General features: G+C 38.8%; 1 protein-coding gene across 1 annotated transcript; it reads right to left on the reverse strand.

The window, feature by feature from the left end:
- Nucleotides 1–1,806: 1,806 nt before the first annotated feature.
- Nucleotides 1,807–22,346, reverse strand: dgcr2 (DiGeorge syndrome critical region gene 2). The gene is made up of 11 exons (XM_067433398.1): nucleotides 21,995–22,346; nucleotides 14,996–15,028; nucleotides 14,593–14,715; nucleotides 11,150–11,236; nucleotides 9,513–9,723; nucleotides 9,353–9,429; nucleotides 7,271–7,453; nucleotides 6,966–7,169; nucleotides 4,244–4,396; nucleotides 3,930–4,166; nucleotides 1,807–3,046 (listed from the first exon to the last, which is right to left on the reverse strand). The coding sequence occupies exons 1-11, from the start codon at nucleotides 22,068–22,070 to the stop codon at nucleotides 2,820–2,822; spliced, it is 1,611 nt and encodes a 536-aa protein (XP_067289499.1). The 5' UTR covers nucleotides 22,071–22,346; the 3' UTR covers nucleotides 1,807–2,819.
- Between the last annotated feature and the right edge of the window lie 266 nt (nucleotides 22,347–22,612).

Consider the following 22,612-nt stretch of genomic DNA (forward strand, 5'->3'; position numbering starts at 1 on the left):
TCCACAGGCTTTCATAGACAACCCAAGTCAGGAAAGGTCTCATTTTTCAAGTTTCATTACAAGCTGTTCACACATTGGCAATAAAACAAGCAATTAATACTTCTTTATAAAGCCCCTTTAAACTCCTAATTTCAAAGAAAGAAAACTCTGCTGTCATTTGATAAAAGGAACCCAAACACGGCTGTCCTTCATGGTACAATTTATTTGGCATTTGATTAGATGTACATCTACTTGAGAGAAAACAAAATCCCTATGACAAAAAAAAGCATTACATGACATAAAAAAAAATAATAATTCAAGAATCGACAAATTTACTGTTGCATTCTACATAAAACATTTTGATGCTTTTTTCCTTCTGGCACCACAAAGTCTATCTAAAAGAAATGAACTACTTTTTTATTTATTTTAAAAAGGTTTGCAAATGGTATGTGGGAAAAGAGGAACTAGATGTGCCTCGAACCTCGTCTGTAAGCATAGCAGAAATGAAGAGTACAACAGCAGAAGAGACGTCCTCTCTGCATGCGCAAAAGAGTAAAACATGCAACCGGAGGTCTGTAAAACATTCATGCCAACTTTTACATTACACACACGACCAATCCACGCGCTTATACATACATTTAACAAGCACACACAAAATAAAAAGCAAACTAATGTTCACAGGATTGTCTGTGCTGATGAAACCCTGAAATGAAATGCAAAACAAAAACTATACAGTGAAGAACATTTACCTGGATGATAAAAAACGTCTTAATGATGTTATATACTCAATTGGTGCTGGTGATGGATCTTTAGGGAAGAAAAAGGGATCTGTGTGCCACAATAATTTTTCTTTGTAGTTCATTCAGCCAAATACAGCAGGGCTGTGTGCTTTTGTTGTGCAAAAACTTCTGCCTGATTGTCATTCAGTTTGAGCTTTTTGTTGCATTTCCAGCCAGGAAAATAAATTGCGTTCCCATTTTACAAAATCCAGGAATCGGAATATCAACATTGCAAAAGCAGTGTTCATTTAAGTCAGTAACAATGCAGACCAAATCTAAATCTATCCCTGTTCATAACTAATACATTTCATTAAATACATATTTAATTAGCTGAAAATGTACCAATGTTTATGTCAATTTGTAAATGACAAAACAAAAAAAAGGAGAAAAAAAGAGGAAGTTTTGCCCTTACATACATGCACATTTATGCGCTCGTGTGCAAATATACGCTCACATTTACTTAGTGTCAAGTAACAAACGGTTTACTTGTTTGATTTACATCGAAACAACATTGAGAAGAGAGCACTTAGCTTAAAGATGCTGAGAATGAAAAATACAGCCATACGCACAGGCGCACACAAACACACATACACACACACACACACACCAGCAGACCGACCATAAAAGCAAAACATATTGTAGGCAGGTCTAAACATGGAGCCCAAACTCAGGATCTCTAACAAATATCTATTTCAAAAACCATGATTTGTTTCAGCACACTTGGAGATCAGCTTGTGAGGCAAAAATGAGTAAAAATATGTATTACTTGGGTAAAAGTTCTTTTTTTTATGGTTACATTCTAAATTCAAAATGTATATTAGAGCCATTTTTTTTTTGGATGAATCTTATAAAGAAATTGCCAGATCATATTTCATCACATATATGGGACAACTTGTGTATATATATGTGTATGTATATAGCTGTAAAAAAAAATAAAAAAAATAATGAAAATAATAATAATGAAAATTACAAAAAATAAATAAAAAACATACTGTGGAGTACTAATATATATATATATATATATATATATATATATATATATATATATATATATATATATAGCTTCACAGTAATGGAAATTAGATTTCTTGAAATATTGTGGGCCACTGAAAAATTATTGGTTCAATAAGCTTCTATGCAAAATATAATTTCTTATTTTTTCTTTTGGTTTTGGGTAAAAATGAGTCTTTCCAGACAACTTTTGTGAGATTCATTGCATAAAATAAAGTTAAATAAAAAACAAACAAAAAAACCTTGTACCCTTGTAGACTGGAGCAAATCTGATATGCATTGCTGAGACGACACACTAAAGTCCAAGTTTCAAAGTTCACCTCGCAAAAGAATCTCTAACGCTTCTAAGTTGGTGTTGACATTATTTTCCAAATATGAGGCAACGGATTTGCGTCACCACATCACAGCAGGATACTTAAAAGTGGCTGAAACAAACTCGTACCTTGATCTAAAAGAATCAATCTTTTTTGTGCTACTGATCCAACAGAAAAGTAAAAACTAGACATGACAGGAATCCAGATAAGAACATGGTATTGCTCACATACAAACGGATCCTTCCCGCAGATATGGACACGTGTTAGGAACGCCGGCGGATGAACGGCACAGGAAAGGGTTCGGAAGGGTCAGTTTGGACAGAGCAGTAATGAATCAAGGAAAAATTGCTTCTTTGTGCCAGGAAAGAGTCAGTGTGCAGGACACGATTCCAGTGAGAACGTCAGGTTGACTTACTTACACCACTAAGGCCTAAAATGTCTTTCAGCAACCGGTTCATTCGCTCAAAGTGTGGTGATCGACACATGCCAGTGTAAACCTCAGAGAGAGGTGGATTATCGGCCCTCCCCGACATCAGGCGACTCAGTCGACGGAAGTATTTACATGGGACTCGAGCTGAAAAACCACCGAATAAAAACCCCAAAACAAGCATCTTTTCTTTCAATGTCTGAAGTCTCTGCTCTGAACAGGAAAGCGTCCAAGTCCTACAGCCTCCAACACCTTCATTTAGTACAGCGATCAGTCTGGACACGTACCCTATGATCTGGCTCTCCTTCCCTACACCACGGTGCTCAGCGAGGGGCCGCTGCTGCAGTCCGCAGTGATGCTGGTCTCTGATTCGCTGGGGGTGTCTGGAGATACCAGTAGTGTGCTGCTGTCGATGGAGTCCTCACGCTCCTCCAGGGGCGGCGGCGGCGTGCGGAGCGGCGGCTCAGGGAAATCCCTCTGGAGAGAGTTGGCCGCGCCGCTCATATGCCCAGATGCGAGCGGGACCCCGGTGCGTCCTGTTGAGAGAACAGGAAGTGAACGAAAGCTCACCCAGTGTTCAGTTTTGCTATAGTTAATTAAAACTAGAACTATTAAAATGATTTGTTAATTGCAATAAAATAAAATACAAGTCTAAAAATTAGAAATGTTGCCGTGGCAAATAACTGGAATAAAATTTGAAGCATTAAAAAAATGATAACTTGGTAGTGGTGGTTGGGGGTGCTGGGGTGGGGACTGGTACAAAACAACATTCCTAAAGGTTCATTTACACGACAACAATGCGTAAAACTAGCGATGCAGAAAAGTTTTTAGTTATTTGGAACGGTTACCACGAACTTTATGATGCCAGGGACCCCCAAATATGATGAACCTTTTATGAGGGACCCCCTTCCAAAAATCCATCTACAGTATATATTTTTATGTGTGAAAAAAAAATTTAAACGGTTAGATAAATAGTAAATAAGACATTATAAATATAACATATTGTTTCTAAGACTCAGCTCGTCTCTACTTTACGCTTCAAAACTGCACTTCAGAATCCTACGGGTGATGTCACGGACACTATGTCCATATTTATTTACAGTCTATGGTAATACATGCATAACATGCACATGACATCACAGTCAGAATGACAGCTGTGAAAGCGACGTATCTTCTACTTATCTCAGAGAAGAAGGTACATGGGTTGTATTTAGTGCCGTGCTTTTGTTAATCTTGATTTCTAACAAGCTGTGTGCTTTTTCTGGGCGAGACAGAGTGAACTGCAGCATCTAAAAAAGTTGTCTAGTTAGGCAGCTAAGGCTACTAGGTTCTGGAGGAATGAATGAATGAAAGATAAATTAATAATACCTTGCATCTATATAAAGAATGAAAAATGCAGTCACTGATGTGAAGACATACCAATGTCCATGTAGAGGATGCTGTCTGGGTTGATGGAGGCCTCATATGGAGGAGGAGGGTCATCGGGGTGGTGGATATCTGGGTATTTGTAGGCAGCATAAGGTGGCGGGGGCTCCTGGAAGTGGAACGCTCCGCCTTCACCATCATCGGAGAGGTGTAAAGGCGTCAGCCCCGTTCCAAAGGCATCCGGCACGTAGTCAAAGCCAGGGACTCTCCGGCCCAGGTTGAAATGATGCACTGTGAAAAACAAAGATGATTCAGAAAAACAGCGTTTCAAGATGTGCATACCATCAACTGATCAAACAGGTCCTTACAGTTTCCTCCAATGAGGGTTTCGATGCGTTCTCGCCGCCGCTGCCTCAGTCTGTGCACCATGAAGAGCAACAGAGAGAGGATGAGGAAGGACGAGATGCAGCTCACAATGAGCCGCATACCGCTGGCCATAGAGTCAAACAGACTGCTGCCGTCTGAAAACAAACGGAAACAACACAACTGAGATGACTTACTTCTACAACGGCACAACCTAATACTAGGGTATGTGTGAAACTGACTCCTAGTTAACTAAACAGCATTTACCACCTAGAACTATATAGAAATATAAATCTGCAATACTTCCTACAACGTAAATGAAAATACTACAAGTACTGTATATAACTGATATACATGTACATATGTATGTATATTGATATAATTAAATATAATTAAATTGCATTAGTCGATATCTCATTTGTATCTGCATTATATTGGCGACCTCACTCTCATCCACAAATGAATGTAAGCTACATTGCTATTACAAGAAGGTTCTATGTTGCCAGTTTAATTCAGCAAGTGCCATTGCACAAATAGTCTAAGAAATTACCACATTATGTCCTAAAGGTTTTATAGAAAGTCTTAATTTCAGCTGTCTAATGAAATAATGGTAGTTTGTCATTCCAAACATACCATGCACTTATGTATGATAAAAAGGCAAAGTAGCTCCACCTAGTGGTGAGACTTTGGAACTTCAATTCACAAAAATGACAAATCACATGTTGCACATTTAAAGTGGCAGTCAATCCATAACTTTTTGCGCTCTAGCGGTTAATAAACAGAACTGCATTCTTCTTGCGAAAGAACACTGCAGCCGGAGCTACTTCTCTCGGTTTATGTCTAAGGCGAGTCACGCCGGGACTGTGCTCCTCCGCAACAGTTCATACCTGAACACTCTGAAATAGTCCCAATATAAACACTTATTATAAGTGTACCATAATGAATCAAGGGAAGACAACAACACTGTTTGGAAAATGGATTAATGTTATACAAAACACACGAGTCACACAGGACGGAGATTAGCCGAGAACTAATATATGCAGCTTTTGCTTGAATATGCTCGTGTGTCATGTTCTCGTTTGTCCATTTGCGATTGTATTGTGGCTCACTTCAGCGATGATAAAGACCTGTTCATTTCCACACCGTATAGTAACAGTGGTGGTGGCTGCCCTTAAATTAAATTAGTTATTTTTCCAAAAAAAGCGTCTAAATCTCCTCACTGTCTGTTTCAAGTGTCAGCTCACAAAATGTGTCCGACAAGTAAGATACTATACTCCGAATACATGTTTGTTTCCTCTTTTCATGATCTATATGACCCTTATCCGGTCATAATTGTAATATGTTGTTAGCTGGACTGTCGTGCTTGTGTACTGTTGAGTTGTTCATGAGAACGGTTTGTGTTTTTGTGATCGCTATAACTCTAATCTTGTCATAACTGTAATATTCATTAGCTGGAATGTCATGCTCATGTACTATTGAGTTGTTCATGAGAACGGTTTGTGCTTTTGTAAATGGAAGCGGTGACTTTTTCATTGAATATTCGACCTGGATTAGTAACACACAGATTCTGCCATACGCCCGTTTCACACATACTCCGTCTGCAGTGCGTGTGCGGTGCGTATTTTTTTCAGTACCCATGTTAATGGATGACAGCTTTCACACTGCACGCGGATGCTGTCCGTCAGTCCGTTCCAGGAGCGTTGCGTCTGCAGCAGTGCACGGATCGTTTTCGTACCGAGTCTATTTTTGCTGCGCTGCGTTGCTGCATTAAAGCGATAGAACATTGTTCGCATTAAAATAAACATGTACTGACGCGAAAATCTAGTAATTTCACCACAGATGTATATCATTTAAAATATACTCTTGTTTCAAAGTCAACACATGGCTTTTTTCTCAAGTAAAGCAACAAAACGACACCTTACCTGGCATTTAGGTAAAAACAAAAGTGTCATAATGGATAGCACTCGTACTTTCTTGGCAGTGAAAAGCAAAGTTCTTTTTGGCCTGCAGGATTTCTTTTAAAAGGGTGTAAAAACGAAAGAAAAGACGAGAGTCGGCTGTTTTTGAATAGACTATTGTAAGTTTCTAATTTAAAATGTTTGTGATTTAGGCTATAACCTATGTTTAAATGTTTTGCCACTTGTGTGAGCTAAATCTACAGTATATAAATATGAATAAATGAATTTAATAAAATGTTGTTTAAATGTAGTAGGCTACGTAACCTGACTTCTATTAAAGAGTAAACAAAGAGAATTGGAATTCTGACGAGCCATGTTCAGTAAAAACTTTTGGAATTTAAATAAAAAATAATGAATAAATGCTGTTTTTGGGGTATGCAACAGCGGATCAGTTGCGGACTGCAAACGCAGCTTATGTGAAAGCACTACAGGGTGTGGGGCTCCTGCAACGCACACGCAACGCAACACGCACTGCAGACGGAGTAAGTGTGAAACGGGCGATAGTCATTGCCTGTGTTACGCATGTGTGGGGCGGAGCTATCAAAATAGGGGCGAGACCCTTTTGGGAGTAGGGGCGTGTTTGATTTGGTGATTTGAAATAACAACAACGGTTACCAGATATCACTTACCCCACCTTTAAGGATCTATTTTGACTTTAATACATGTCTGCCCAATAACCTTTAACTTTACCTGCAATGCAGGGATTAAACTAGAGCGCATACAACTGACGCACAGTTCACAATGTGATCGGGTGAGATTGTGAAAGTACCGGGATCCAAGCAGGTGAACTTGCAACACTCTTTAGGGTCCTTGCGGAAATGCTGGCAGCCCTGCGGACGCTCACACAGGGCGGCCACACACATCTCGGGCTCGCCGTCGTGGCACGTGCAGCTCAGACACGGGTCGTCCCCTTTAGGCGTGAAATAATAGCCCTCATTCACCACGTTGTCTTTGATATCCACACAAGTTTGTCCTGTTGAAGAAACCGGTTTATATTATATATAAGTACAAAAAAAAACTATTTAAGTTTCAATGCTATAAAACAGGGCTCTGTCTATACGCCGCTGGACGTACTTCTCTTGCAGAGGAAGGGGAATTTTTTGTAGCAGTTTTCCGCGTGCCAGCTGTGCAAGCCCCGCTCGTTCATGCTCTTGATCTGAAATCGCTGCAGCTGGGCGCAGAACACGTTATCCTGCGTAGGGTTCTCCTCGCCGAAGTTAGCCAGACCCTCCGGAGGCAAAAACACCTGCATGGACCCTGTGAGGAACAGGCCGATGGATGAGAGTTAACATGTATAAAATGTAACAGTGAACCAGTGAAATCAGAAAAATAACAAAAAAACAGAAGTTATTGGTAACTTAAATAAGAACTAAAACTATTAAACTCAGATAAAAGTAATAACTTTTATATATTTATTTATAGAAATATTTGATGAAAAAATAAAAAAAAGACATAACTTTATCAGACATTAGAAGTGTTGCCTTGGCAACTGCTTGTAATAAAATGAAATAAAAGATTACTAAAACAAAAAACAAATGAGGATCTATTGACAGTAGAATAATAGCAATATCATACACACCTATGTTTTCAGTGGTGTATAAACACCTTACATAATGAATGAGTCATTTCGATCTACCGCGGTTTCTCTTACAGTGAAATGTTCTACAGTGGCCCTAAACAGACAAACTTCTCTACAGAGCGCTAGCTACTCTCTGCTGTCTCAGATGACATCTTTGTCCTGTGTCGGCCACCGTAGCTTCTCTATGTGCTCCAAAAGGGAGGGGTGAGCGGTGGGTGATTGCAATTTACAACCTTACCACTAGATGCCGCTACAATTTTTCACAGTGCACCTTAAAATCTTGTTTTTTAAATTTAATATAGCCCCTTTCACACTGCGATTCCGGCAAATACACGGATAATGCGACCCGGCATTTGTTCCCGGGCCGCTAGATTTGGTCCATTCACACTGCCAGCGAAATACCGTAATATGTGCGCTTTCACACACAACCCGTAACGGTCCCGGATCGAGTTGACACGTGACATCCGGATGTGACGTATAATGGCGAGCGATCTCAGCTTCAGCGCGGATAGTAAGGAGCTCCGTGGTCTCGACTTGTGTCCAGTTTGCGCACAGTTCTGCTTGTTTAATTTTAGTTTCTTTTGTATACGAACACTCTCTGCGTTTAAAACACCGACTAGCTCTTCTGGCACTGCAGGGTTGTATTATTGAAAAAACAAGCTCTAGGAGTCGCACGATAGGTCCCCGACCCGAGTCGAATTCGGTAATCAATTCCGGGACGTGGTTGCTTTCACACAGGAGGCGACCCAGCAATGTTCCGGGAATATTGCGGGTGCGAAGTGCAGTGTGAAAGGGGCTTAAGAGTACCATGTTTTACTATCCTGACATGGTCATACTCAATTCTAGTCAGAATATGAGTCTGATAATGCTCAATTGGGCTGTGATTATAGGGCGTTTCAACCGAACCAGGAAAGACCTCAATTGGATAGACCTACAACCAATCAGAGCAACGAAGCGACGCATAACGTTGTCAAATGTCAACAGAACTCAACTGCGCTGTGTTGCCAGGTCTGCGTTTTTTCCCGAAGGTTGTTTTCCATATCCGCGGGTTGAAGCGACCTCAATTATGCGATATATAGACCCAGGAATGCAAATTTTAGCAGGCAACCTTTAGCCTGACAAGCCAGACCGTCATCCGATGACAAGGCATCATCAAGCTATGCCTTTGTTTTGAATAATCAACCTCTAGCGGCGAAAAAGTTACATATTGTGGATTTAAGAAATCAAAGTGATCTGGTTATTGAGTTCAATTCAATCACAATCAGCAGTGACAATTTTCAGTGAACAACTAAAATTTCAGTCTGTCTTTCACGCAAAGTTATCATAAAACTAAGAGTGCACTAGACATTATGTTCAGACTATGTATTATGTATTCACATTATGTATAACACTAGTAATTCTGTAGCTTGACAGCTTCATTCACATTCATTACAATGAAAATCATGGTCAAGATATTCTTTGAATATACACAATTTGTGCTCCACAGGAAAGGCCAGTTTGGAACAAAATGAGGGTGAGCTTTCTTCTTTACGGTTGTATTACTCTTCAATAAATGAGAGATAAAAAGTAAAACCAACCTTTATATGCCACTTCCCAACGGCCCTCCAGTGAACGATTCGTGTTAGTAATCACATACTGATATCCCACCCAGAACCTGCGACAACAAAGCACATCCACAGCGTTGAGAATTTAAAAACACCTCATCTCTTCCTCAGAAAACAGCTTCTTCACACTCACTTGCACTGGTCCTTTCGCTCACACACGTTTTCGTCGAAGTCCAGCTCTATCTTGAGGATGAACTGCAGCTCTTCGTTGGTGCCGAACGTTGCGAGGGAGCCGTTGACCTTCTGGCATGTTTCCACCGCCTGCCAGTAGTTCTCACTCCTCAGGTAGACTTTATAACAGCTAGCTGTTTTTTCATAATGGTGCCAGCCACTCGGACACTTCTCTGTTTTTCAAGGAAGAGTTATGTTATGAACATCTCATTGATTTCTTCCTCTCTGAGATATGACTCGATTGATTCTTAATGGGATTTTTCCCCCATAAACCTATTGTGATGTTCTTTTACATACATACAGTATATACACACACACACACACACACAGACACACACAGACACACATATACAGCATATATCGATCAGACATAACATTATGGCCACTGACCGGTGAATTGAATAACACTGATTATCATATATTAGGCAGCAAGTGAACATTTTGTCCTCAAGGTTGTCATGGGCGGCCCGTGTGGTCTGATCAAACAGATGAGGTACTGTAGCTCAAATTGCTTAAGAAGTGAATGCTGGTTCTGATAGAAAGGTGTCAGAATACACAGTGCATCTCAGTTTGTTGCGTATGGGGCTGCATAGTCACTCACAGACCAGTCAGGGTGCCCATGCTGACCCCTGTCCACCACTGAAAGGGTCAACAGTTGGCATGTGAGCATCAGAACTGGACCACAGAGCAGTGGAAGAAGGTGGACTGGTCTGATTAATCTTTTCTTTTACATCACATGGATGGCTGGGTACATGTGCGTTGCTTTCCTGATGAACACATGGCACCATGATGCGCTATGGCAAGAAAGCAAGCCGGCGGAGGCATTGTGATGCTTTGGCCAATGTTCTGCTGAGAAACCTTGGGTCCTCCCATCCATGTGGATGTTACTGACCCCTATGACCACCCTAAGCATTGTTGCAGACCATGTGCACCCTTTCATGGAAATGGTATTCCCTGGTGGCTGTGGCCTCTTTCAGCAGGATAATGCGCCCTGCCACAAAGCAAAAATGGTTCAGGAATGGTTTGAGGAGCACAACAATGAGTTTGAGGTGTTGACTTGACCTCCAAATTCCCCAGATCTCAATCCAATCGAGCATCTGTGAGATGTGCTGAACAAATAAGTCCAATCCATGGAAGCCCCAACTTACAACTAACTGGACTTAAAAGATCTGCTGCTAACATCTTTGTGCCAGATACCACAGCACACCTTCAGGGGTCAAGTAGAGCCCATGCCTCGACGGTTCAGGGCTGTTTTGGTAGCAAAAGGGAGACCAGCACAATATAAGGATATATATAAGGTCATAATGTAATGCCTGATCGGTGTGTGTGTGTGTGTATATAAAAATGTTGGGGTAGGTATGTCCATTTCTTTGATCAAAAATACAGTATAAACAGTATAATTGTGAAATATTACAATTTAAAATAATTTTCTATTTGAATACATTTTAAAATGTAATTTATTCCTTTGATCAAAGCTGAATTTTAGCATCATTACTTCAGTCTTCCTGTAGATTTTGTTGTAGTATTTAATGTGATAGCTAATGTAAATGTTTAAATCAAAAGTGAATTAGAGTATGAGTGTTTTAAAGAGGATCTTACTGTTGAAGCGCATTGGCTGAGCGACACCCATGACGTCCTCCACCGGCTCAAAACCGTTGCTGTAGCGATACCGTTCCTCCTTTATTGCTGTAAAACAGTGTGAAACGAGGAATATCATCAGAATGCTTTCTGAAGAACTAAATGGCCTAAATATAAGGCTGAAGCATAAATCATCTGATGATGCAGGGCAGTTTACAAAACCTGTGACTTTGAAAAAACTATGAAAGATAAATGAGAGGCCCTTGGGTAAATCTAATGGTTATGACTAATGGTACTTTATCCACACTTGATGTCCAATGTAAAATCTGTGTACAAGTCAAACAATTTGCTTATGTTGAATCCCTGATCCACATCAAACGGAAGGAAGGCAAACAGAGCGGCAGCAGGTCTGTCAAACTAAATAGTGTCTAAGAATCTCAGAGACATTTACACAGCCTGCCAATTAAACTGTACCCTGCTGCTTAAAAAAAAAAGGAAAAAAAGAGGCTGAACAAATTCAACAACCAAACAGGAATTACAGTAAGGTTGTAGATCAGTCAGGCCCTGAGCCAACAACTCCTGCAATTGATTACAGCAATGTCAGAAAAGGGCAGAGTAATTAGAAGCAGAAGCTGAGTGTGTAACCCTGCAGTGCTTTCTGTCCACTAATGATTACATCAGCGACACGCCAGGGCCAAGAGCTCACCATACGGCAGATCTAGGTCAAAATCTTTAAAACAATTACATTTTTTAGACTTTTGATGATATTCATTCTTAAATAGCTTAAAATGTGTTTTTTTTTTCAATCAGAAGAACTGTCATCTTCACCATATAGTCACTGTTGAAAAGTTGCTTATAAAATTTAATAAAAAATAAAAATGTATATAAATAAAAAAAAACAAATTGTTTTATATAATATATGTATGGTATAATAATATACATCTGTGTTTATATACAATTATATGTGTTTTTATCATTTAATATATCTAATATATATATATATATATATATATATATATATATATATATATATATATATATATATATATATATATATATATATATATATACACACACACACACACATACATTTTATCAATAACAATATTGTTATTATTATTTTAATTTTACTTAATGTTTTAATTTTATAAATATTCTTACAGTTTGAACTGTTTCACAGATATGACACAAAATAACTTTTTATTTTTTACATCACCGACACTGAAACATCTCAATACATGACATGTTTTAGTGACCAAATAAAAGCAATAAAATCATTGCAATGTTTAATTTTATATCCCCAGCAAATCACCCTGCTCTGCTGGTCACCACAGATGTGAAATAGTGCCTCTTCTACTGAAAGTGTCACTGAAACGTTTACGAGACTTCAAAGCGCAGTATACATCAGAGAAGAGATATGAAGACCAATCAATCCGGCAAAATTTAAATCAATAAAAAGTAATCTCACCATCTCAAAATACCCCAAAATATCCCAGTTGTACAATATCACCAATACAAGGCAACTCATCTTCAGTGTTTAAGGGTTCTGTTCTCTTGTATTCGTGTAGACTGGGTAAACCCAGCCTGATCTGCCAGCGGTTTGATTTCTGCAGCTCAGTCTTGACATCTGTACATTCATTTATCCTGTTTGTTACACATTTGCGGGAACCAATCACAGACTGGCTTATCCACCTACCCACCATTGGGGGGTTTAACACAATGACAGATAGTGAAGTAATGGATCGATGCCTGTTGATCACACCTCTTGTGGTCTGTATGCAATTGGACAGTCCTTCAACCAATCAGAGTCATTTGAACTATGCTCGTTGATCACGCCTCTTGTGCAGTAAAATACAGAGCAGACTCCCAGACCAGTGTTCAATCTTAAAAGACTGAGCTTGGTCTGGTGATAGCCAGACGAGTATTCGTGTGCTCTTGGTGTGAATCTGATCAGCAGTGCTTGAAGGAGCTACGAAAAACACAGATCGGTCGCCACTGATTTATTATAACCAATACAATACCGATTATTCACATGCTTATGTGCCCGATAACTGATATATAGAACCGATATTTTTTTATGTTATTTCTGTTTTTTTACAATTAAAGCAACAGCACTGAACTAAACAAACTGTTTTATATAACACTCCAACCACAATAATATTTTTGCAATTAAATACTCAAACATTGGCAGAAAAAATTAACAAAACAGCGAATACGTCATCGCTATCATCTCATCTGGTACGTCATCATAATTATTACTAATGTTTTTGTCGGTCAAGATTATGAAATACCTGCTGATGATAGAGCGCCGTTTTCATTTATGCGTTTACACAGAACGTCTCTCGCAGATATAGGGCTAATAATTAACTTCCACAGACCTGTGGTTATTTATAAGTTTATTATATAAATGTTATATAGCAGACGTTAATATAGTCTAAGGAGTTTTAAACGAGTGGATTTTTGTTAAAAGTTACATACGATGACTAGCCTTAGTTGGAGCAACAACCGATGAGTTGAACTGCTGAGCGTGACGAGAACAAGATGAGCATAAACAGAGAGAGAAATAAATTCAGTGCTTTATTATCAACATGCTCTCTTTCATGGTTGTTTTATTTAATTCATGTAAATTTATGTCTTTATTGGGACATGATGGATTACGTGACTGCTTGAGTTAGTCTATATTTAGTGTCAAGTTTAAACTACTAGTTTTTGTGCGCAAAACCCCCCAAAATAACAACTTGTATAGTGATGGGCCAATTTCAAAACAAAGCTTCGAACCATTATGAATCAGTGTATTGATTCATGATTCGGATCGCCAAAGTCACGTGATTTCAGCAGTTTGGCGGTTTAACAAGTGATCCGAATCATGAGTCAATACACTGATTCATAACGCTTCAAAGCTTTGTTTTGAAATCGGCCATCAATATATATATGTCGTTATTTAGTTTTTTTGCACACAAAAACTATTCTCGTCACTTTATAAAATGATTGTAGAGCCGCTGTAGTGAGATGGGCTTTATAAGGCAGTCTTTAGTGCCTTTATGGGTCTTGAGAGAGGAAATGACATTGGTGTCAATGAAGGCCTTTCTGAGCCATCGGATTTCAACAAAAATATCTTCATTTGTGTTCCAAAGATGAACTGAGGTCTTACGGGTCTGGAACGACATTTTTGGGTGAAGTAACCCTTTAAATATCTGGAAAAATATCAGCATCTCTACACAAATCACATGCTCAGTAAATCTTCTCTGTAATTCCCATTGCCCCGTACAAGAATCGGACTCTGAGGACTGTGACAGCACACCTTCCACAGGTGAAACAAATAAAAAAATCTGGGGTGCCAAGCACTGGCAAAGTAGCAGGACAAAACCGAATAAGTCGAATTCGTTCCTCTTGTGTATCCAAGAATGAGCATGTTTTTAAAATGGATTGCACAAGAATGTGACTGTGTGTGTGTGTGTACTTACTAGGGCAATCTATCTCATCGCTTTTGTCCTCACAGGCCGTCCAACCATCGCACTGCCAGGACAGGGGGATGCACTGCAGTTTTCCACTCTGGCAGGCAAACTGGCCTGGACTGCAGCGCAGCTCTGAAATACAGCGAGTCAGACAATACAGTCAACGACACTACTCTAGAAAGACAAAACCTACAGCAGAGCCTCCATTATGTGTATTAACAAATGCACATGATTTATTATGCAATAGGAAATGTCTCTTCAGTGCTGTTTACAAAGCCTAATTTAGATGACAGGACCATCAAGGACAGTGACAATATCAGTACCAATGAGACTCAAACAGGGTCAAAGTGTCAAAGCAAAACATTAGAAACCCTCAAGAAAGGTTGCAAGAACTCCAAGGATTGCAGCTTACCGGACAGCAGTCTGGCCAGAGCGATCCGTGGACCTGCAGGGGGAAGAGGCAGATTTAGTGATTTCAAGGGGCTGATTTCAGCAATAACACCATCAGCTAATCACTCAAAGGCTCAAGAGTCTCTTGGTTATCAGGGTATAAATAACCATAGACAGCACAGAGGAATCTGTATTTGCAAACAGAAGTCAATGTCTTACATATTTATTATTGTATGAGCTTGCAAAGGCCCCCCAAAAATACTTGTATTTATATTTTACATCTAAAAAGCAAAGTCTGATATGTGTGTGTATATACACAAAATTCTATAATAGTAATAATTGTTGTTTAAATTGCTTTTATCCAATCATATTTCAGGCTGCCATAAGGCCTTCAGAATCAATATTGCGCCATTACCAATCAATATATATTATAACCTAACCCTAACCCCGGTGAAAAATGAACCTTGGGGTATTTAACACATGGTTACCGAGGAGATGGTTCTCTGAGATGCGTTTTCATGAAAATGTTTCACGAATGTAAAGAGTTTTATCTCTAAAAACAGATTAGCCTATAACGCTAGTCTATGGGGCAAAGGGTAAGTGAAATTAAATCGCTAGTTAATACCACTAACAAGGCTTAAAATAACCTCACACTAACACGGCAGCATGATGAGGGTCCCTACATGCAAACCGAAGCATTTGTAAGTGTACAAAGTGTATATTTGTAAGTGAAACTTTGTAAGTGTACAAACAGTTTAATAATAAGAAGATACTTTATAAAGACAGACAGGAGCCATCTTGGAAAACAGTCTCAAGTCGAGTCAAGCCACGAACGCTGTGCTAAGTGAGCTGATCGATAGGATCTAAGTTTGTGAAATCTAATTACATGGGAATTTTCATTTTAATTTATTTATTTTCTATGTTGCGTTCGGTGCTTTCTTCCGGAAACAACGGACCATATGAGATTCTAAGTCACAGTTTATCACTTAGCACATTTTTTTTTTTCAAACCACAACGGCTGACAGAGGAGAAATGTATTTAGTTGCAGCATTACTTACAAACAAGGGGGTAATCTAGCACTCGGTAAGTGTTCCACCCATAGGGGCGGCCATTGCTAACCAAGCCATCACCTGCTGTTAGCATCCCATTGACTCCCATTCATTTTTGAGTCACTTTGACAGTGAATAACTTTACATCTGAGGCGTTTAAAGACTCCATTTGTCCATTGTTTATTTCTAAAGAAGCACGACCATGTATAAAACGCTCCATTACCTTGTATCTTACACTATTGCCCCGTAGAAGCTGTTTTTGTAAAAATAGGCTAACTATTGCGTCATAACCAACACGACTCTGTCGCACAGTTGAGAAATTACCGTATAGACCTGAGGAGATGCTCGCAGGCAATCTTTTACTGTCTATGAGACAGTCGGGGGACATGGAGACATAAAGTCTGATAGTCAAAGGAGAAGCATGGGGTGAAGCCCATAGTGAGCCAAAAGCAACAGGACAAAACAGTTAAACAACGTGATTCAGATTTCACTTTCCACAACTACTAGAAGACTTACAACTGTCAGACAGGCTGCTCACGTCACATCTACGTCGTCAAGCTCAGTCTGAGGCTGCGCAGTTCGCTCAGCCATCAGGAAGTGTGTACTTCTATTGACTTCACACTTTTCACTGTTGAAGTCTATGGGGTCGCTGTGTCCATTTCTTTTGCTGTCTATGCTTACAAAGCCATTTTCAAAATTCCCGTTTACAGCCTTCTGCAGCTGAATGCACAGTCACGGTGACGGAACACTTTTCGATCTGTCCCGGCTAAACCTGAACTGACTGTAATGTATGACATGATGATGTTTTGTTTACAAATAATCAGTAGCCTATTTTGTTGAGTAGGCTTTAATGCATTTTATCTTTAAAAAAAATTATAGCCTACAGTCAACCCTGGCTAATCCGGCTCCTGTTTTTTGTGATGAATGGGATTGATTTTTTTTCCTTGAAAATGTATGATCACTTTTTTATTATTATTATTTTCATTATCATTTTATTATCTTCAACATGTTCATACTGTAAAATCACGAGTTTTATGGGTTTAATTAATTTTTTATGAAAAACACTTCGTATTCTCTTTGAACCTCACCTGAAAATTTTTTGTCATTGGCCTACTTTTGATTGTTCAAAACAGTTGGCAAGATTTTTCAAGAACCAGTTATGCAGTTGCGTTTTCGTTCCTGTAGAATTTGCCTGGGAAAACCGTAAATGCTGGGGTTTCTGTGGTCGGAGAACTCAAAAGTTACAACAAAAATGCACAGAAAACCTGGAGTGGATCGATGCTTCTGTTAGATATGATGTGTCTGGCACATCGGTGAAAGGAGAATTGTTAAATTGTGTTAATTGGGTCTCCTGCTTTAATAATGGAATTCATTCTCACTTCTTTAGAGACGCAATGCCCTGTTATACTGAGTATCTGTAAGATATTGATAGTTCTTATAGCCGTCGCATCATGATGATTTCATTAAGAGGTGGTGGATTCATTCAGGTAGGATACCACTGAAGACATAGGTATGAAATGCACAGCCTGCCACTGATATGTATTTACACATGTATTGAATTAATGCTTATTTTATACATACTTAACAGACAGACATTGAATTTGAGATAATGTAATAAAATAAATTAGCAAACACCCAATTAAGATCATTCAATCCACTAAATGATCCTGAGAAACGACAGACAAACTCAAATTACATTTTAAAAAGAGGTTCTTGGGAGGTCCAGACATTCAGCCATCCAATCAATCCCCTGTCCAACCCTTAAGTCTAAAGTTATCCCTAAACAAACACACTGACACTGAGATGTCTTCAGAAGACCAGTGCGCTTGTCTTTCCTATGGATTACCAGGGCCAGATTTGCACCACATTAACTGCTGTAATCAGTAAGAACCTTGGGAACAGGTGAACAGCTGTTCGACGGGTAAAAAATACTCAAGTCAATACATTCCACTGACCTCGTAAATTTTACAAATAATCCAATTAGTTGACAAATAGATAAGAACTAAGAAGTTTTCAGTATTTCAGGAGATCTGAAAGATTTCAGGTACAAATACATTTTTGGAACCTGAAATCTTTCAGAACTCGAAAAAAAAAAAAAAAAAATCCTTCAAAAAAGGTATCTCCTTCAAATATATATATTTGAACAAGGTGATATACATGGCTCAACATGGGATGCAACTGAAAACTTGCCTGCACCCATTTCAGTTTGTTTTACAAGAAAAAAAAAAAAGTCTTCTGGGTCAGTAGTAAAGACATGCAAGGCAAGCATTAACTTCCGACTCCTTTTGTTAACATCATGGTTTCCACATGCAATATTTTGGACTTTAACAAGAGGGCACAGGCACACTGTGATTAAACACTAGCTGTGAGTTTATTCTACGCGATACAACATAGAACGCCATAACCTGCCTCGAAACAAGCGCAGACTGAGCACATAACCTAGGCTTCCCCATGGAAATTAAATGCAGAAAAGCACATCACAGGCCATTAACCTAAATACTGTCCTATTTATTTGATCCACTGGGTTTCCATGCATCACCCTACATCAATAGGATTAATAACCCTTCCATCCAAAAGAAGAACATCAGACACACCAGCGCTTAGATGTTTCCCCATCTGATACATTCTGCTCAAGCTGTCTGCTTCTTTATCAAACTGTGGCATACCAGAAACAATAGATTGACTGAAACTGGTTAGCCAGTATGGCAAGTTGTTTAAACATTTAATCCTTAAAACCTACAAGGATCTATTTTCATGTTACAAGTACTTTTTTGAAGTACTACTAGAAATTTAATAGTGACTAGCAGGCAATATTTTTCTTTAAATGCATTTTTTATTGCTACTAAAAGTAAGTAACTTTTCAATTGGCACTAGTAACAAATAGCTAATTAAGCCACTGAATTGTATGGGGAACTGTGGTCCAGATATCAAATATTAATTTCTAACCTGTATTCAAATAGTTACTAATACCTATTCCAGTTTTACTAGTTGTATTAGGGATTTTACTATTGTTACCCATTTGATTAATGTTACTAGTAACACATCTTATTCCTCACATCATATGTACTAGTCAGAACACAGAATGGCTACTTTATTTTTAACTATTAGAGAAAGCATACAGAACATTTTGTAATAATAATAATTGTAATAAAAACTTATTTGACCACCATAATCCCCATAACCTCCACCTTCCCTCATCCAAACCATACCATTAGAGGACTTAGACAAATTTGGATAAAATGAAATAAATACATAGATAAACAAATAAAATAACAATGATATTAATAACAAAAAGAGTAGAAGCTGTAGATTAAATATCCAAAATTTCCTTGACTGTAGATAAACTCTTCCACATAGACACATTTCTTTATTAAATTATTCTAGTAAGATTCAAATGTTACTAGTAAAACCTGGAACTGCCCCATCCGTTGCTATGGCTATCATAATGTCAAACTCAAACATAGCAATTTCAAATTCAGTCCCACATTTTAATACGGCTGTCACTCCCGAAACTTTGTTGAAAAGCTGGTCCTGTCACTAAATAAAAAAAAAAAAATCGACTTGGTCTCAGAGTGCAGCATCAAGAATATTTGGGCATTTCTAATTATTTTGGAGACTTGTCCCCCTTCAATGTTTAGTGGTTACAGCCTTGCCATTCACAATTCTTTTGGTGTGATTTGATTTGAATTTAGATTTACACCAGGAATTCCACAGTCAAGCATACTGAGATAGTTCCCCCAAAAATGAAAATGGTCATCACTTACTTACACTCAAGTCGTTTCAAACCTGTATGAGATCTTCCACAAAAGAAGATATTTTAAAAGAAATACTTTCAAAGTAGGAAAAAAATACGATGCAAGGCAATGGATGTTTACCAATATTCTTTAAAGGGGTGGTTGCATGCAATTTGACTTTTTGTAACTTTAGTTAGTGTGTAATGTTGCTGCTTGAGCATAAAACAGTATCTGCAATGTTACAGCACTGAAAGTTAAATGCAACCGGATATATTGTCTTTTATAGTTATGGCAGTTTATTGCCTACAAAAATGGCCGGTTCGGACTACAACAAGCTTCTTCATGGGTTGGTGACATCATAAACCCTTGCCAGTCACCGCAGATGTGACTTCTGTCCATAATTGTAAGGGGCGTGGCGTTTCCGGACAACCTGTGCTTGGCACTTCAGCCAATAAAAACACATGAAACTACATTTGGCCATCTAACCAATCTAAGACCATTGCGTTTTTCGGAGGGATGGGCTTCATAGAAGCAGGAAGCAAACGAGCCGTTCAAAGGACAGTGGAGACAGCGGTGTGGAATAAAGATAAAATATAAGAAAAATACGGCTTAAAAAAAGAAAAAGAACTATTAAGACATGTTATACTGCGCCCCATAAACACAACCAAGCCTAGAAATAACCCACAGAACCACCCCTTTAAAATACATTTTATATATATTATTTTCTATTTTATATATTCTTCAGCATAAGAAAGATACTTATACATGTATGGAACAACATGAGGGTGAGTAAATCATGACAGAATTTTCATTTTTGGGTGAACTATCCATTTAATGCTGAAATATTGTGGGCTGATGGCTTTAAAGGTGCACTATGCAACTTTCCGTCCACTGGAGGGCGCCTATTCAAAACAAATGAGTAGTTGAATAACGCAAAGTTTGAGCGCAGTATCTTGGGAGATGTGGTCTTCACCTCACAGCCGGTGGAAAATAGGGCAGAAATCACGTTCATGCATGCGGTTATTAACGTTACTGTAGTGTAAAGCAGAGCAGGACCGAGTGTTGTGGACCTGAGCACAGCTGCTGGAGCGATTGTTAAACAAATACCCGCCTTGCGAATACCGGGACTTTTATTATGACAGGACGGGACACAGTCGACGGGCGCCTGCACTGATCCGCTCTTTCGGTTATGATTAGGAGGTAATGCAGCTCTGTTTATCATATTAGATACATTTAAGTGTGTTGAAAATTATGTTATGACGTTATTCCGTGCGTTCACTTGTTCACACTGCTAAGAGTAAAGCGCTCCTGCCAAATAAAACCCGAAACCGAGGGTAACACAGATATGACGCAATTGACAGGCGACTCACTCAAACGCTATGCTGAAACTTCCCGGTCCTTAGTTAAAATAGCAATTTTCTCACAATTTACAAATAGTTGGAATCATTTGGTATATTGTAGGTACTCAACTGAACAAAATATATAACACTGGCCTAGTGGTTTTTGGATATTTTACTGCAAAAATACTACATAGTGCACCTTTAACAAAAACATATTCCATTGATTATCAACCTAGCAGGTCACAGTAGGTTTGTAGTCAAATACTTAGTGTTATTTTTAAAAATCAACTCCCCATGGAGAAAAATTAATGGGATTTTTATTTCCAGAAAATGACTAATTAGCAAATGGCAACATTTTGCTATTTTATTACCAGTAACAACTGAATAGTTACATGTCACTGTTGGTAAACAAGAGAATACGTGAATAATTAATGAATAAGCATAGTGACATTACATATAGTAGCGTTTTATTACAATAGTGTGAACTGTGTATAGGCTAGTATTTAATAATGAATCTAACAAACAGTCGAGTGAAACTAAAACGATCACAGAGGTCACTTACAGATTGCGTAGTATCACTAGTAGCAAACAGAAGTAGTTTTAAGTAATAATGTCAACACAGCTTGCCACATGGTTTGTGTAATATAAAGGCTTAAAGCGAGTAACATAAATAGATACTATGTCGTTTTAGGGAATAATGTTAAAAACTATGCAATGAAAAGGCGTATAGCTTAAAAATATGACTCATAAGAATAAATTATAACATAGTTAGTTAAAGGCCCTGACGGCCTCTGCAGCTCAGCGCCTGATCATGAGCGAACATAAGCGGAGCTGCGAGCCTTTACCAGCCCAGACTGCAGCAAACACCAAATGCAGTGATTATAAGCAACACCTTTACCTGTCCGTGGCGGATCTGTTGTCGTCAGAATGAAGAGGAGAAGCACAAAACCACCGCTGTCAGCCTTCGGCAACATTTATCCTCCATTCATAGTATCTTACACCAGAGAAAATGTGCGAGAGAAAATGCACTTAAAGCACCAGTCCCGAGGTTGAGAAATGAATCACAACGAATAACTGATTCTGCCGGCTCACTGTGTATTCGGTCGATAGAAAATTAGCTTCGATGCTCGAATGTGTTTATTTCAGTTGGTTATTGTCGGGATAGTATCATATTCCATTGCTGTTTCCTCTGGCTCGGTAAACGGGCTTAGGACGGATATAAAACAAGATGGCTCCGCCACCGTCCCATCAAAACAATCCCAACCATGTTCTCCGAGTAGTATGAAGCTGCAGACTCGGAGCCTGCATCCACAGTCCCGCACTCAGAGTCCCGCATTCTCAGACCCCTCGTTTTTAAGAAACAGCGCCTCCTGCTGTTCTGAAGACCGTACAACTCCCTTATCCAAATAAGATATATTATTACGGTGTCGTTTCATTTAAAGTTTTCCAAATAAATCTAAACAAATTAACGATTTTGCAAACATCTTTGCATTCCCTAAAAATGTCAGTTTTCTCT

The sequence above is a fragment of the Pseudorasbora parva genome, chromosome 23 (assembly GCF_024679245.1).
Source record: "Pseudorasbora parva isolate DD20220531a chromosome 23, ASM2467924v1, whole genome shotgun sequence".
NCBI classification, from domain to species: domain Eukaryota; kingdom Metazoa; phylum Chordata; class Actinopteri; order Cypriniformes; family Gobionidae; genus Pseudorasbora; species Pseudorasbora parva.